The 19,176-nt window shown below is 38.8% G+C and overlaps 1 protein-coding gene across 1 annotated transcript in view; it reads left to right on the forward strand.

Moving 5' to 3' along the window:
* The window catches only part of afmid (arylformamidase), a 92,774-nt gene that overhangs the window by 18,163 nt on the left and 55,435 nt on the right, over positions 1–19,176 (forward strand). Inside the window, exon 2 of the mRNA XM_048252411.1 lies at positions 892–996. Within this exon, the coding sequence (XP_048108368.1) occupies positions 975–996 (22 nt within the window). The 5' untranslated portion in view covers positions 892–974. The remainder of the gene's footprint in view (positions 1–891; positions 997–19,176) is intronic.

Here is a 19,176-nt window from a genome sequence, read left to right on the forward strand (position 1 = left end):
GTTTCATACTGTAGGCTACATTCAAAGGCTGTGATTCCACTCACTCAATGGTTTGGCCACGTCAGCATTAACTTAAAAAAATAAAGATCACAGTTCATTAACGCAAAAATCCTCAATGAAAGTCGTTTCTTAATAATTCAAATATGTATTCTTAACGAAAAATCCATCAAAAAGTGGTATCTTCAAGCACATGCCTCACCACACCGACATTTTTGCGTATTTGGGACAACAGTGGAGCTCCTGATATTAATGCCATTTAATGTCCTAAAACATCATAACCAGAAACAATATTAAAAGAAAACTGAGCATCAAGGTGATCAAAGTATAGTGATATACTGTAGGAACCACTCTCCTCAAAAATATGACCGGCAACAGCAAAGTGGTCATTAAATGTAGAGCAGATTTCTATAGGGTTACACAGGAGACAGTCGCCAGACATTACATACGAAGGAATAGAGGCGGTGGTGTTGCAGTAGATAGATTTAACTGACCTCTGAAAAAAGTGTGAGGTTGGAGTTTGGTTTACCTCACAAGAGGTGTACAGTGCCTATAAAAAGTATTCACCCCCCTTGGATATTTTCCCATTTTATTGCTTTTGGAAAAGTAATCTTGGTCAATTTAATTTGGCCTTTTTTTTCAATAATTTACTAAACAACTCTTTTTAATGTTAAAATGAAAGCAGATTTCTACAAAGCAATGTTAACTGCTTTAATGGAGGGTAGTGGTATTCCCTGTGCAAAGTTTCATGTTTTCTGCAAAAATTGAACAATTCTGGAAAAAATTGTACCTTGGTCACTGTACATACTATATTTTGATGAGACGTTTGGTTATATTGCCCATCCCTTTACGTGGTGTGGTGTTTTCATCTGTGATATACATTTGTATGTTTAGGCACAGAAACAGCCTGCAATATTGCTCAGACACTGCTGGATGTTCCATATGGACAGGGTGAAGATGAAAAATTGGATGTGTACATGCCATGCATTACATCTGCAGGTAGGTTATACCTGTGCTTCTGTCTGTCGTTCTACTACTAATTCATGCCCTACAGAAAATTACAGATTAGTCTTGGAACTGTACAGAGCAGTTTATGAGCAGATATAGGTAGATAGATACTTTATTCATCCCCAAGGGGAAATTCAAGGTCCCAGTAGCCCAGTAGACAGTAAAAGATATTAAATCAAAGATCCACATGAATATACTAAGTATATTCATGTACCAAAAATCATATTCAAAGTTCGTTTGTTTATAATATTAAAATTCGAATATCAGGGTTCCTACACAGTATGGAAAACCTGGAAAAGTATGGAATTTGATTTTAGTAATTTCCAGGTCTGGATAAGTATGGAAAAAAAGAAACAAGGGTATGGAGAAATATTTGTGTTTCCAAACTATTGCATCTACTGTACTAATCGCTTTACTCAGGTCATAATAAACCATTCCTACTGTTATGTAGCTTAAGTTGTCAGTCCACATCATAATAAATGCTCTTGGGTGCTCCTTGTTGGTGCCTCCCACCCAATCCCAATCCTCCCCCACCTTTTTTATGCAGCCCTTGCCACTTAATCTACTAAACCCCTCTTCTACTGCACTACCCCCCCCCCCATTAATGCACAAATAGGCTGACACCAGACATAATTTCACTGCATTTCTTACTTCCAGTAACTATATGCATGTGACAATAAACTTCCTTGTATCCTTGTATTAGACGTTCTCTGATTTTACACGTCGCGAACAGAACACTTCAGTTACGTGCCTGGTGTAGCTTCCTGTAATATAGGCTAGCCTATAGGCTAGCCTAAGCCTAGCTTGTGCCCTTTTCATGCAGAATATGAACATGCTATTTTGTAACAGTCGTTAGGTGGAAAAGTTTGTTTGTACTTACAGCCTGTGAGCTGGTGGTCGATCGTCGTGACGTACAGGTCCAGGTTTTCAGAACATCGATGCAAAACCACTTTCTAACTGTAGGCAGGCACAGTGAGTGTGGTTGAAATGATTGGAACACAGAACTCAACTCTTCTTTTTAAGGCATTAATGCACAATAGGCTGACACCAGACATAATTTCACTGCATTTCTTACTTCCAGTAACTATATGCATGTGACAATAAACTTCCTTGTATCCTTGTAATTGAATGGGGGTCTCTCCCACAAGGGGACCCTGGTACCTAAACCAAATCGAAAACCCCAGTTCTATGCACGTGCCCTATACCTAGCTCTGCTATTTTTGGCTAAAACACTGGTAGACTTTTTTGATTTTGTAAAAGTTACCAAGACATGGATACTGCATTATCTGAACTGTTATGGCAATCAAATAATACTGTTTACGGTGATTTCTGAGGCCTCTGCCAGCAGTTCACTAGTCTCCAACATATGTAGTATGCTGTATCAAATGTGAGTGCACCTTCCAACACAGCACTTCCCCATCGAAAAGTATCCAACAATGGGCAAGTGTTTTCTGAGGGCTAACAAGTTAATAATAAACATTATTATACAGCTCTTCACAATGCTAGTAGAACACTCCATTGACAATGTCTAGAATATGGTCAGAAAAATCTACCGAGAAGTTTGAACATTTGAGTATGGAAAAAGAATGGAATTTTGAAATGGAAAATGTGTAGGAACCCTGGAATATATTCAAATATGTATTAATAATATTTTGACCATTAAATGTCTTCGGTAAGACCGATATTGGTATCAAACTTAAGTTCTATATGCTCTGTCCACCAGAAGGCAGTGTATCAGTCAATGTCAATAGACTACGTGCACGAAAGGCTGAGTATTTATGCGTGTGTTAAAATTGTTATTATTGGGCGATAAAAGGATAGCGATATGTATCGCAATAGACATGTAATCGAGATCAATAAAAAATATGTTCGATAGAACATTTCAATAATTAAAAGCAACACACACCTCCCGCCTTAAGTTGTCCATAAATAAATAGGCTAAATATATCTTGCCTTGCATTGTAGTACAGTATGTGCAACTCTATCAGAGTAGGCGATAGAAGTAGGCCTACCTCAACACAGACCCTCAATGAGTCCTTGCCCCGTGCACTTTCTCTCTCTCTCTCCCTCTCAACAGGCCCATCCCTCCTCAGCATGCACGTGGGTAGATGACAAATAGCAGAATTCAGACTGTCCATGTGTCACACACTTATAAAAAATGGCAATTGTTAAGAATTGATCTGGAAATGTTGTAGGTCTGGTAGGTTCAAGTTCTGTCATATTAAATTTATTGGATTTGTATTTCACTTTTGACTTAAAATAATCATCCAAACATAAAAAATGTCATATGGTGTGACTGTCCACCATGTGTGCGAACTTCCTAAAAAGAGTGTATATCCATAAAAAGTATAATTACTTTAAAGTTTTACCATGCATATAAAATAATTGGATGTTTTTTACAACCACAGAAAGTTTTGATGTTTATGCATGCTGTCCAACTAAGTTATAATCAAATATATTTTGTCCATAAAATGGTTGTCATATGGCATGACACTATATTGTATATTTTGACCGGGCATTCATTTGGACATTATTATTGGGAAGAGGACCCTGCTTAATCAGGAAGTAACAATAGAATGTCAGGAGTAATTGGCATGGTCAAGAGGTGAGTTCTGCTTTTGGATTTTTATATAAAAAAGCTTTGAATTGGACATCATCAATCGTGGCCAAATTTTAGTGTCTTATGGTGTGACATCATTTGCCTAAAAAGTAGCTATTTTCCACAAATATTCTTCATGAATTCTTAAAAAGCACTGCTGCCATGTGGTCAGTTGCATGCTAAATAATAGTTAGCTGTATTTAACTGTCTAGAAAATTAGCTTAACTGTCAAAATGTCATATAGTGTGACGCTGCATCATATGGTGTGACAGCTTTTTTCAAGTCACACTATATGACATTTCTGTCACACCCTATGACCAAATTGCATTTTTACATAAAAGTTCTTGTAAAAACATGTTTTAAATTCAGATATTATATGTTTTTTGTTAAATCTGTGATAATTAGGGAAAAAAATGATCTGTACAGTTCATATTTCTCATACTTTTTTCTTTTATGTTACCATGCCATGTAAGTTTAAAAAATAAATACTAAACTTTCATCTATTTTGCTGTTACACGCATACACCAATCATACAGTGACTTCAAAATTCATTGTTAATGATTTTATTGTCATTAAAAACCCTGTTTTGCTCTGACACATGGTGGAGTGGTGCAGTTCATCATATGACGCGACACCAGAAACATTTGGTGTGACATTAAATAATGTCACAAAAAAGACTTTATAATTGAAAAATCATTAAAACATCAATAGCACACAAAGGAAATGGTATCTGCAAGAACCTCAAGAATTTTGAGTGAGTTCTTACAAGAAATATTAGAATTAAGCTAAAATATCTGGTTACACTTAGGAGCATTCTCCACCTTGACAAAATAACTTGTTAAATTTTAGGTTTTTCTTCTAAATATTCACAAGGAAATGTTGCATATCAAAGCAAACGTGATTAAAATGTACAGTGACATAAATTAAAGTAGAAAAAAGTATCTAATTTTCATTTTATTTCAAATTATTTTTATGTCACACCATATGACAATTTTAGGCACTAACATGACAAATTGACATATAAATATATATTTCACTTTTTTTTTTTGAAAAAAAAATTATATTAGTCAAGTTTAGAGATACAGCAACACATATAAACACTTTTTAGGGATGATATTTGAAGTTTTTTTAAATTCCTTTTTTCAGGCTTATTTGTCATCCACCCACATATATAATCCAAACATTCACAATTGTGCAAGACGACTGGCTAAATTGCTATTAAATCCGCTTAGCATCCTTAGCACGCTGCACGAATTTGTTCAAAACTGTTGCATTCAAATTGACTGCTAAATTCTAACGTTAATCATCTCAATCTCGATGCAAATGTTAAAGTATTTTCCAAGAATCAAGCGGGCCTGTCCCAAGGAGAAAAAGTATTCATTTGAAACTTAAACACACGTGGGGAAACTGAACTAGCAAATTAAGCTACTTTGTTTACAATATTTCCAGGGTTCAACCAGTGCTGCTTTTCATTCAGACTTATGTGCACATTTATTTATTTGAGTGTTTTTCATGATTGTGTTGCTATTTCTTTTCCCTGTTTGCTTTGATTGATAACTGAGGTGATTAAAATCAGAGAAAGGTTAAGTTTCAAATAAAAGTGTCTATATAGACCCCTTTGCAACGGTGGTGAAAACATAAACATTCGGGTGGGCGTGACGTCACTGGAGGCAGAAACAATCATTTGGATAGTGAGGCGGCTATTTGAATAGTACTAGTGAGGCGGCTAAAATCAGACAGTAATCTAAAATCTTTGCTAAAATGTGTAACAATATAGCACAATATGTACATACACTCAGTGTACGTGATCGGGAGGATTATTTAAAAAACTAAGGCTACATTATCAGATGGGACCATCCTGACAGACCCAATACCGTCAGTGATTGGAAAGAAGAGTGACAGGTTTGCCATCAGTTGAATGGTCGGACATTATTGAAAAACAGAGTGTCTACAGTAAGGAGAAGCTGAGGGTGTATAAATCATTGAATGCATATAACTCCTAAATCAAGGGTCTCAAACACCCGGCCCGGTCCTGCCCAATTCCGGCCCGCGACGTATGACAAAATAATAATGTAATCCGGCCCTTGAGGCTATTAATTGCGACAAACAACGATACTGATTAAAATAGACGATAGATCCAGGTACGGGGACAAATCTCATTTGTAGGCCTACTCTGCTCCACTATGTGCAAGACATCCAGAGCTTGATTCAAACCCAAAATCGCTGTGCAAAGTTTTCAGGAAATACTTGTATTACACGAAAGGTGCATAATTTGAGGTGCTTGCCATCCGGTGACAAATTAGATGGGTAAATTTACCCCCTTCATAAACTTTTGTTTTACTCAAAGATGTTTACATTTACAGTAGAACTTTATCTCTGACCACTTTCAAGCCATGGCCTTTTAAATTTTGATATAAAAATCCAATGGTGTTGCTTTCTTAACCCTGATGCCTAGTTTGTCAGGTTTAAAAAAGTTATGAGAGGAAATATTTTTATTTGGTGTGAAACACACACACATAACTGTTTTTTATGTTTTTCATTTATTTTATAATTTGCATTAATATTTATTTTATCATTATTTTATTCATGAACTGAACATCGCAAGACTTTGGGTGAGATCCAAAATGGCAGCGCACTGAACACTGACGCTTGTAAACAGAAATACAAAACTTTATTTTTTCTACTAAAAACAACCACGACCTCTCTACAACTCTCATCAAAAAACGGATTATATTCTCCACCTTTTCCAACGGCAACCTCTTCATTCTGGACGTTATGTCATCTGAACCCAGCAAGAAACGCACTCGTGACTACTCAACAGAGACTGAACCAGAATCACCTATCGCTTAGCGCTACTTCTACATCCATCGAGGTCAGTTTACTACAATCCATAAACAACAAACTTGTAATACTGGAACATCTGCACGCAGATATTAAGGACTTAAAAGCCAGCCTCGAATTTTCCCAATCACAGATCGACACACTCGCATTAGAAAACCGTGAACTCAAAGGAAATATCACAAACTTATCCGACCATGTTAATCAACTCACCAGCGAAAATCGGATCATGAAAGAAACAATCCTAGACCTCCAGTGCCGCAGCATGCGCGATAACCTCATTTTTTCCAGAATTCCCCTGCCAACTTCTAAAGATACACTCGACGACCCAGAGAAAGCAGTTAAAGAATTCTTGCAGTCATCTCTCAAACTACCGCAAGAAACAATTGACAAGATTACCTTCCACCGTGTACACCGTCTCACTTCCAAAGACAATAAAAAACCTCCTCCAATTATCGCCAAGTTCGAACACTTCAAACACAAAGAACTCATCAAAAGCAAAGGAAAAGAACTGAAAGGCACTTCATTCGGACTAAACGACCAATTCCCACAAGTAATACAGGAAAGAAGAAGAGCCCTCTTGCCCATAATGAAACAACTCAGGCAAGAGGGCAAACGAGCAGCACTGTCAGTCGATAAACTGTATGCTAATGGAACTCTGTATCGCAACCCCAATATCACCACCTGGCTATAGCACATCATACCTCATGCCAACATTCATCTTGATTATAACATTGTCACCCTCAACTCTCTCTAACCCACTGCCTACTGATGCTTGGATCACCTCTCTCTTCTTATGTTTCATTCCTTTTGCTCCCCTTACCCACCCATTCTCTTTTGCTCTCTCAATGTTTAATGTTATTCATGGTGTTTTGTCTATACATGTTTGCTTGTGTGTCCTGTCTGTTTTTGTTTATTATGTCTATAGGCTAAAGTCAAATTATGATTTGTATGTTTTCAATGCTAAACAGGAAATGTTCATGCTGTCACCACTCCAGAACCAAATTCCTACCTCTTTATGCTCTATATTCTTCTCAGCCCCTACCCTTTACATCTCATTCGCACACCACATTACATACCTATTCCTCCACCCCCCCTTCCCCCTCTCCTATCTAACTGACACCTGCACACACTCTCACACACACAATACCCACCTTATCAAACATTTTCATAACTGTACAATCACAACATGGTACCACTTACATTCCTGACCTGGAACATCCGTGGGATTGGATCTCAGGCAAAGAGGCTCAAAATCTTAAATCATTTGGATAGTTTAAAAGCTGACATATGTCTCCTACAAGAAACTCATCTCTCAGAATTAGACTACACCCGCATCAAATCAAGATAATTCAATCACATTTTCTCATCTCATTACAATACAAAACAAAGGGGAGTTTGCATTCTGATTAACAAAAGAATCTCATTCATCCATAACGCCAACATCACAGACCCAGAAGGACGTTTTGTCATCATAAACATCTCAATTCACAATACCCCTGTAACAATTGTTAATGTTTATGGCCCTAATACAGACAACCCAGTTTTCTTTCAGAACCTCTTCACCTCCATCTCAACTCTATCTGGCTGTCCCATCATAATTGCAGGCTTACTGTAATACAGTGTTAGACCCCACATTTGACAGATCTGATCACTCTAAAAGCAAACGAATCTGGCAATCCACAAAAACAATAAAACAGTTCATGAGCGATTCTGGCCTTTGGCGATTGTTGGCGGCTTCAGCACCCAGACTCCAAATGCTACTCTTTTTCTCTCCGTCCACCACTCCTATTCCCCGTATTGATTATTTTCTAACCAGCAACTCTATAATGAAAAATATCTCTGATTCAACTATTCATCCCATAGTCATTAGCGATCATGCCCCAGTTACAATTAAATGGAACATAACGAACCAACAGCGACCAATTAGCAAATGGCGCTTTTAATACATCCCTCTTACAAGACCAAAATTTCATCAGTTTTGTTGGGAGAGAGTGGGCATTCTTTCTAGAAATGAACGGCTCCCCTGAATCATCTCCTTCCCTTCTGTGGGAAACAGGAAAAGCAGTACTCAGAGGAAGAATCATCTCATATTCAGTATACAAAAAAAGAAGGAAAAAGAACAGGAAGTAGAACTCAACAATAAAATTAAACAGTTAGAAGAAACCAATGCAAGCAACCCAACTGAAGAAACACAGGCAAAACTTAGGAAACATAAATTCAAACTCAATGAAATACTCAATAAACACACTCAATTTATGATTCACCGTCTAAGGCAGGAAAACTTCCACCATAGCAATAAATCAGGTAAATACTTAGCAAATCAAATCCAACGTAACAAAGAAAAATCAACAATCCCGGTCATAAAGAACTCAGCAGGGAAGCTAACCAGCTCACCTGAAGAAATAAATCATGTTTTTGACCAGTTTTACAATAAACTATATTCTATATATAAACTATATTCTTCAGAAATAAACCCCAACCAGGAATTCATAGACTCTTTCCTAAACATCGAATTACCACAACTCAATGAGACCGAAATAAAAAACCTGGAATCACCTATAACTCAACAAGAACTGTTTGATGCCCTGAAACAGATGCCCGATAATAAAGCACCAGGTCCGGATGGCTTTCCTGCTGAGTTCTACAAACAATTTTGGACCATCTTAGCTCCACTTTTCATCAGAATGATTAATGAATCAAAACAGAAAGGACGTCTTCCAACTAGTTCCACCACAGCCTCAATTTCACTGCTCCTCAAGCCCAATAAGGACCCAACATTGCCATCCAGCTACTGACCAATTTCTCTCCTCAATGTGGACAATAAGATAATCGCAAAAATGCTAGCACACAGATTAGCAGAGGTCACCCCATCCATTATCCACCCAGACCAAACAGGCTTCATTAAAGGTAGAATTTCATCCACCAACACCCGCGAGACTGTTAAATATAATGTATCACTCTACAAATTTTCGAGATAATACCATCATAGCAACTCTGGGCCGAGAAAAAAGCTTTTGATAGGGTGAACTGGAATTTCCTGTTTTCCACATTAGGGAGGTTTGGCTTCGGGAATCGCTCATTAACTGGATTAAACTTCTATACACCTCTCCTTCAGCCACAGTAATCACCAATGGACTAACATCACAAAGTTTCACTCTTCACCGGGAACTAGACAGGGTGCCCACTCTCCCCCTCACTATTTACAATCTTCATTGAACCCCTAGCAGCTGCCATTCGGCCAGAACCCCCTCATCAAAGGTGTCCAGACTCCATATATGCATCACAAAATCAGCCTTTATGCTGACGACATTCTTCTCTTTCTTCAAGACCCCACAACATCAGTAGAAGAAACCATCAAACTCATTGACACATTCTCTAAAATTTCTGAATACTCAATCAATTGGAATAAATCTGCAGTTCTCCCATTACATCCCAACAGCTGGGATGTGACAGCCAACTCTTCACCTATCCCACTCTGCACTAACTATATCACTTACTTAGGGATAAAAGTCTCCCCCAGGCTGTCAGACTTATTTAGCCTAAATTATTCCCCTCTACTCACTTCAATAGATGATGACCTTCAACGCTGGAAGAACCTCCCATTATCCATCATGGCCAGAATCTCAGTAATCAAAATGACAATACTGCCCAAAATAAACTATCTATTCTCTATGATTCCAACCCAGCCCACCACCCTCTGGTTTAAGTCTCTCGATTCATTAATCACTAAATTCTACTGGAAAGATAAGACCCCAAGAATCAAACTCGCCACTCTCCAAAAACCAAAAGCAATGGGAGGACTAGAGGCCCCACACTTCCAGCACTATGCCCTGGCCAACCAGCTCCACTTCATCCAGAAATGGCTACACCCCACCCCCTCAGACAACACCTGGTTAGACCTAGAACAAACAGTCTGTAAAGAAATTAAAATCTCAGATCTCCCTTTCTGCAGTCAGTCGGTCAAAAAACATCCATCCTTCAAAGCCCCAACAATTTCAGCTACTCTGACAGCCTGGTGGAGATTCTACCACATCACTGATTCACCTATAGCACCATCAATTCGCACCCGATTTGGAATAACCCAGATTTCACCGTCAATAAAAACACTTAACTTTCACACATGGATGGGAAAGGGCATCACTCACCTTCAACACATTCTTCAAGACAATAATCTGGCCTCATTTTCCTGTTTGGTCCAGAAGCACGCATCGAGAGTAAACACTTCTTACAATACCTGCAAATTAAATCATCTATCCTAGGAAAAATTAACATCCAGACAGCTAACCTTGACATTCCCCACCAATCTCAGAGCTGCTTAATATTCCCTCTCCCAAAAAAATACTCTCCCAAATTTACAAAATTATATCTCGTTCAGAAAAACAATTGGCCTGCCATATCACAAATGGGAATCAGACTTATCAATTACTCCCGGTGCGACTTCTGGACCAAAATGTGCAAAAACATCTACCTCATGACAAAGAATACTAATCTACAACTAATACAATACAAGGTTCTTCAAAGATTCCACTTCACTGCACATAAATTGGCTAAAATGGGGTTTGGCTCGGATCTTTGCACTCACTGCACACAAAATAACCCAGATACATACATTCATGCGGTTTGGCATTGCACTCCAATCAACCACTTCTGGGTGAGTGTCACAAAATCTCTCTTCCATCTTTGGCTGTCACATCCCAGCATCCCTTCCTTATGCATACTTGGTGATACATCCACAGTCAATTTAAGCAACTCCTGCAATAAAACACTGCTGGTAGCGCTGACTATTGCCAAGAAAACAATCCTCATGAACTGGAAATCTAAGAAAAAAGCTCACATCACTCATTGGAAAAACTTGTTAACAGACTATATATCATTAGAAAACCTATCAACTACAAACTTAATCAATACTCCGGATACAACCTCTCCTTGGTACCCCTTTATCACCTACTTACAGTCCTGACCCTCTTTGCCTGAGTTCCATCTCCACACGATCATAACACACTTCATCAACAGATACACAAAAAATACACATTATTTTATTCATAGGCTAAGGTTGCTAGCACAGGTGTCTAAAACTAGATAAAAACACTTGCACTTTCTGTTTGCAGTTTTGTGTGGTATTTGAAAAAAAAGAACATTGCATTTTCAGAAATAGCCGGCCCTCCAATCAGATGACGTTGGCAGAATTGGCCCCCAGCTCATTTGAGTTTGAGACCCCTGTCCTAAATGGTCATGTACAAGACTTACAATAGGCCTACAATGACGTATCGGATGAGTTTTGTGTTTGCCGAACCGACATTTTACTGAGCCAGCGCCAATGTCACAAGGCAAAGATATATTCCAAACGTGCTAATTACCAACCATTTCTTTTGAAAATTCTAAAACAACAATGTTTTTTAATACTTCAAAATAACATTTGATAAATGAACCTCACATTTTTTAGTAGCCATAGGTGTCTAGATTTGAACAAAATATGTCTATGTGAGAGCTCACTAAGCGCGAACCAGGATGCTAACGTCACCTACAGGAGCCCAGATGACCAATAATAGCCTTGCTAATGAGCTCGCGATTTTACTTCACCAGGCGTGAAAAAAACCTCGGAATCTGAATTGAAAACAACGTTTACAACCAAATACATTTACAAAAAAAATATTTCCATAGGCTACAGGTTTGAATATTAAGAGATCCCTAAAATTCGTTCGAATATCTTTAATTTTTAAAATAATCGAATTATATTCGAATAACGAAGTTCGGAGTCAAAGCCCTAGTACTAAGGGATGTATAAGCATGAGGCGCTTGCAGTGACAGGGCTGGGACTGACCCTGTGATTCAGTATGCAGTGGTAAGGTGCTCTATGAAGTGTGTGTTATGGTGGTAGTGCAAATAAGTCCAACAGTGCAACAGTGCAGGGATAAAGTCTAGAGACCAGCATTAAAGTGTAATTCCAGCGAAAATTGACCCAAGGGTGTTTTTCTGCATTAAAACACATCAAATAAGCCGTGGAGACCGTATTTTTCGTTGATCAACCACTACAGCCCCAAATATCAAAGAGTGGATTAGCTAAGGGCCATGAGCGAAACACTTCCCAAATAGCATTTTCCTAGCAGCCAACCTGGAGTTTATTACAGAAGACTAAAAGAACACCAACTGTCCCCCTACCAGCTCCTCTCGAAAAAAAATTCTGTATAAAGCATTACCTTCCGGCAATAAACGCCATGCTCCGTGTGAGAACTCAAGTCTTCTGTGAGATTAACAGTCTTCTGTACTAAACTCCGGGTTTGTTAACTAAGTTGTTGGTGCTTCGTTTTGTGTGAAGGGACCTTGAGCAAGCTACTGACGAGGTTTGATGCTGTTTTGAACAATATTACTGGTTAAAAAAATACTATTTGGAAAGCGTTTTGCTCATGGCCCTTAGCTAATCCACTGTGCGATTTGGAGCTATAGCGTATACCGGAGCAAGTTCTGTAGTGGTTGATCAACGAAAAATACTGTCTCCACGGCATATTTGATGTGTTTTAATGCAGAAAAACACCCTTGGGTCAATTTTCACTGGAATTACACTTTAAATATGGACAATTTAAGAGAAAAATGTTAACATAGTAAAAATAATTGTAGCAGTGCAAGGATAGATCTGAAGTAATAGGGGTAACAGCCATTGGTCAAGTATTAAGTTAGACCACAGTCCAGACTGGGGGATGGAGGGAGGGGTTATGCATATGGGCTACTATTAGGGGTGTAAAGATTAACCGATACGTATCGGTATCTGTTTTTAACGTGTAAGATACGGCTACATCGATACGTGAAGCCCCGTATCGGAATAAAACTGAAATGAACCGGTCGCTATATCAATTTACTTGTTATGAATCGGTTCACAACCTTTTCTGCTCGCTCAGACTCTCATTTATGTTGCAAGCAGCGCGTTCATCCCACTTCCTGTTTTGAAGCTACACGTGGCACGGATTTGTGGGTAATGCAGTTCGTTTTTGGCTACATTCATTGCCCAAAGTTGTCAAAGGACCTCATTACCCACAAATCCGATCATGTAGGAAAGCTGAGAGAACATGGAGAAAAACTAAGTTACAGGTTCACCGTGCCATTCTAAAAGAAAAAATTGCAAATTATAATAGAGCTATTCGGAATGAGAGGAGGAACCACTTCTCTAAGGTAATTGCTGAAAACAGTGGAAACTCTAGGGTGTTGTTCTCTACCATTGATAGGCTATTGCATCAAACACCTTTTGATACACTCAGTCAGGCATCCTCTCTAAGATGCGAAGAATTTGCAGACTTCTTCAAAAACAAAGTCATTTCTATAAGGGAGGCTATTGGTAACACAAGTAATATGTTTGATAGTACACCCAAAACAGCCCCCAAAATTAAGGTCCTTTAGCACTATTACTCAATCTGAGCTTGGTAAAATTATAACTCAAACCGCTCCTCAACATGTGTTTTAGATCCAATCCCTACTACATTCCTCAAAAAAGTATATGATGGCTTAGCTCCCTTTTTCTCAAGGTTTTTTTTAATAAATACCTCATTAGAAACAGGTATATTTCCAACTGCTTTTAAAACCGCTGTTGTGAAACCTTTACTTAAAAAGTCAAATCTTGACCATACCAATCTGAGCAACTACAGGCCTATATCAAATCTATCGCTTTTTGAGCAAAGTACTTGAAAAAGTTGTTTGTAATCAGTTAAATACCTTCCTCAACGAAAACAGTATCCTTGAAAAATTCCAATCAGGTTTTAGATCAAATCACAGCACAGAAACGGCTCTAGTAAAAATAGTCAATGATCTCAGACTAGCTACCGACTCAAACAAAGTCTCAATCCTTATTCTTCTGGATTTGAGTGCGGCATTTGACACCATTGATCATAGCATCCTAATTCACCGCCTTGGCGAAGTGGGTGGGTCTCTCTGATAATGCTCTAAACTGGTTTCAAACCTACATTACTGGCAGAGATTTTTATATCAGTCTAGGAGATCATGTATCTGAAAAACATGACTTGCCTTTTGGTGTGGCCCAGGGAGCTGCCTTGGTCCCCTGCTATTTTCTCTATATATGCTTCCATTGGGAAACGCCATAAGTCAGCATAATGTAAACTTCCACAGCTACGCAGATGATACCCAATTGTATCTTTCTGTGGAGCCAACTAACCCAGATGGCCTTTGCTCCCTCACTGCATGCCTAACCTCCATTAATCAGTGGATGAGCAAAAACTTTTGAAACTAAATGATGACAAAACAGAGGTACTTCTGGTTGGACCAAAACTAAAGCGAGATATTATTCTTAGTAATCTGGGGAACTTGGCACACCAGGTCAAACCAAAAGTAACAAGCCTCGGTGTCATCTTAGATGCAGAGTTAAGTTTTAAGCCCCATATCAGTAAAGTTACTCAGACAGCCTATTTCCACTTGAGAAACATTGCCAAAGTGCGGCCCTTTTAACTCAACAAGATGCAGAAAAACTAATTCACTTTATCACTAGCAGGTTAGACTACTGCAATGCACTTTTCACTGGTCTTCCCAAAAACATCTAAAGAAATTGGCACTCATACAGAACTCTGCGGCTAGACTTTTAACTAAGACTAAGAAGAGAGAACACATCACCCCTGTGTTGGCTGAACTGCACTGGCTCCCTATTTCCTATAGAATTGATTTTAAGGTTATGTTAATTACTTACAAAGCTCTGAATGGCATAGCACCTTCATATATCTCTGAGCTTTTAATATCTTATCAACCACAAAGGAAACTTAGATCATCCAATTCTAATCTTTTAATCGTACCCAAAGTGCTCCACAAACAAAGTGGAGAAGCTGCGTTTATCCATTATGCCCCAAACTATGGAACACCCTGCCTCTGTACATCAAGCAGGCGAGTTCAGTAAATATTTTTTAAAAAGATCTGAAAACATACCTGTACAGGAAAGCTTTTAGTTAACTCATCTTATCCTGTAGACTACACTTTCAGATTATTCTACATCTGCTACTATTGAGGGGCGAGCCAGCCAGAAGCAGATGGCTCCCCCTATTAAGTCAGGTTCTGCTCAAGGTTTCTTCCTGGAATATAGGAGTTTTTCCTTGCCACAGTTGCCATATGCGTGCTTGTGGGGGGTAAGAGGGTTAAGGCTGCCAGTCTTATGACGTCATTTTCTATATTTTTGATATGTTGCTGAGTATATCATAAACAGCAAAGCAACCACAGCAAAGAAAAGTGATTGATAATGACTGACTGACTATTATTGTGTTACATGCTTCAAATGTAAAGCACTTTGAGCTGCATTCTGTGTATGAAAGGTGCTATACAAATAAAGCTTTATTATTATTATTATTATTATTATTATTATTATTATTATTATTACCCATACATCTACTGCAACTTAAGCACGTGACAACTCGCACTCGGTCGTTTGTTTGGCAATTTTTACTCTTTTGATTTTCAAAGTCCAGCGTGAAATTAAGAGTGTGTCCATGAGAGGACCAGGCGGGGGTGACGCATGCTACGTCACCGATTTTGATGCAACTTGGACAGTTTGAAGGGTCCACCTAAAAACTCAAAAAGCCAAAACAGTACAAAATTTGAAACAACCCAGGGGGAGTTAGGACCGCCTCCTTGTTTTAGGGCAAAAAAAGGGCCAAAATTGCATAACATTTTGACATCCCTCCTGCTGTCAGATTTAAACACAACAAAGTAACAATCCATGCCATCAAAGGTCCATCCAAGGTTAGTTTAAAACTAGAGTTACAAGGCGTAAGGTGTGACGGGTGTCAGTCCAGGACTGCACATGTCCACTATGTCACATGCTTTTTGGCGAATACCCAAAAAATAGCAATATTCAGACCTGAATATCTCTGATGAGCAACCTCCTTTTTTCAAAATTCTTTCTGCACATGAAAGGGCCATCTGTGGACTTCATAAATCAAAAGAAAAATACTCGGCCTTTTTATTATTTTTTCCGTGGTAACCGCCTGAATAGTGTGATCCAGCCAGTGATATACATATCTACTTCAATGATGGGTTGAAAATAATGCTTAGGTCATTTATGGTGGACAAATGGAGAAATATTATCATCAATCATGTCTGCTGATCAAATCCAAGCTACATTTAATGTCCTGAGTGTAATATATTCCTTAAGGTAGCTCAAAATGATATCATCGGGTGACATACACCAGTATACCCGTAGTGCAAATGTGATATCTCCAACATATCTCTGGGCTAGAAACAGTCACTTGGACTCAAATAATAACTTGTAAGATTTTGATAGTCAAAGGTCAAGGTCACTGTAACCTTATGTACATCCCATTGTGGTGAATAAACCTCTAAAAATCCCTGACATAATTGCAAATGTGATACAAACATTCACACTGGCCCTTTCTGAAATCAATCACTACCAGCTCCCCGAAGTTACGGTGTGCACTCAGGTGGGAATCACCCTTACAGCTAAATCGAGTTCTCCATGTAAATGGGAAAATGTTGGAGTTCTTTTATCACTTTTGGGTGCAAGAGGCTAGTTGGAACTGCTCACCTCAATGAACTATGATAAGCTATGCTAACAGTGGGTGCTTCAGACTGAGGTACTGCACACACACTGATGAGAAGGGTATGTATCATCTTATCTAACTCTGGCTGAGACAATAAGATCATTTCCCAAAATGTTGGCGTGTTCCTTTAACACTTGGTTAGGAGTGCAAGTGGCTAGGGAGAGAGTGTAGCTAGTTTCGGAAAGGGCCTTTCACTCACAGATAACAAATTAATTTGAACTTGATGGTCAAAGGTCATAATAGGTCAGGGTCATTGTGACCTCACATTCTTGTGAGGAATGCCTATAGGAAGTTTTTTTTTTCTTTCAAATTCGGCACACACAGTCACTTACACTCAAAGATGAACTGATTAGATTTGAGTGGTCAATGTTACTGTGATCTCTCAAAAAACATGGGCCTACTGTATTTTTACATACACAATATCCTGGAAACACCTTGAGGGAGTTATTTCAAATTTAGCACAACTTAGGCCTAGGCCCTGTATACACATAACCAGATATTTTATGTTTGGGTCTTTCATCCACACATAAACAGTGTTTTAGCCCACACAGATATTTTTTTAAAACCTTCTAAAGAGAATGCTGGTTTACTTGGATTTGTGGACATCCAAAATGGAGATTTTTACAAACAAGTATATACGTATATATACTCTTTTGATCCCGTGAGGGAAATTTGGTCTCTGCATTTATCCCAATCCGTGAATTAGTGAAACACACACACAGCACACAATGAACACACAGAACAGTGAGGTGAAGCACACACTAATCCCGACACAGTGAGCTGCCTGCTACAGCGGCGCTCGGGGAGCAGTGAGGGGTTAGGTGTCTTGCTCAAGGGCACTTCAGCCGTTCCTACTGGTCGGGGTTCGAACCGGCAACCCTTCGGTTACAAGGCCAAAGCACTAACCAGTAGGCCATGGCTGCCCCCGTGGACAAGGACATGATGGTTACCCCGTGGACAAGGACATGATGATTACTATGGATGGGTATTGGGTGTTCGTATATAGCAAGTCAGTCAGTACTCTCCTGGGCTTTACTTGTTTTGTAGCCTACTGTACCTCGATGTCCATCCATTGTAAAAACATGTCTGTAGACCCTGCTTATTAGTACAAGTTGTTTTAAAGCAGAGACTCTGATATGGTATAATCACCTAGCTTCATATTAGGTTCCCACAAGGAAATCTGTCTGAAACATTGAAAACATGATAATGTACATTACTTGTGAATCTGTTTCCATTGCATGCCACATGACCAGTGGTTAAAGTGGGATTTGGCAGGTGGGGGAACCCTAAAACCCAGTGTCGGTGCAACGGGGAAAAATGATTCACCGTTGAACAACATATTGAGTATCGTGGTGTAGCAATACTTTTTGGACAAGAATTGATAGCTTCTTGGTCACCTCTGTACACACGAAAATTAACTCCCCAATTATTTTAACAATATAATCGCGCTGTATCGTTGGTATGAAAGAATATATTTATTATTAAATTATCCGAGGTGGCGGAACTGCGTTCCTCCCACTTTAATTCCTGCATATGACCGCTGTCTGCTGTGTTGGGCTGGTGGAACAGTGCTAATGGAGTAATGCCAAGCTAGATTAACATTTTCCAATCTTAAAACCATTTATCACATGAAAAATAACAATGTTATTATCATGTGATAATAACAACAATAACAATACTCTGTGTTTCCAGGATATCATGTTCAAGTTGTAAAAATAGTTTTTAGTGAATAGTGAAATAGTTCACAAATATAATCAGCCACAAAACTTCTGTTAGACTTTTTGAGGACTGTCACTGAAAGGAGCTGTAATAAATATCGGAGGCTGCTGAAAAGGCAAGCCAATGGCTATGGCACTCACATGCTATTTGGGGTCATGTTGTAACCTGAATTGACTCTGAGACGCTGCTGCTGTGTTTCTGGAGTGGTAGTTGTTAGTGCCTACATCAAGGGCTTGCGTGTCGGCTTATGGACACTTATGATTGTTGATCAGATCATAAGTGTCCACAGTAATGAAGAGGAATGGCTAGAGAATTTATGATATTGCTTGGATGTTGGTATGTTGCTGATCGGATCATAAATGGCCATAGCAACAAACAGGAATGACTGAAGAATTTGTGACTGAAGAATTTGTGAATGGTTGGTAGTTGGTATCTAAATATTTGTTGGTATTTGTTGGTGTCTGCATCAAA

The sequence above is a fragment of the Alosa alosa genome, chromosome 9 (genome assembly GCF_017589495.1).
Source record: "Alosa alosa isolate M-15738 ecotype Scorff River chromosome 9, AALO_Geno_1.1, whole genome shotgun sequence".
NCBI lineage: Eukaryota > Metazoa > Chordata > Actinopteri > Clupeiformes > Clupeidae > Alosa > Alosa alosa.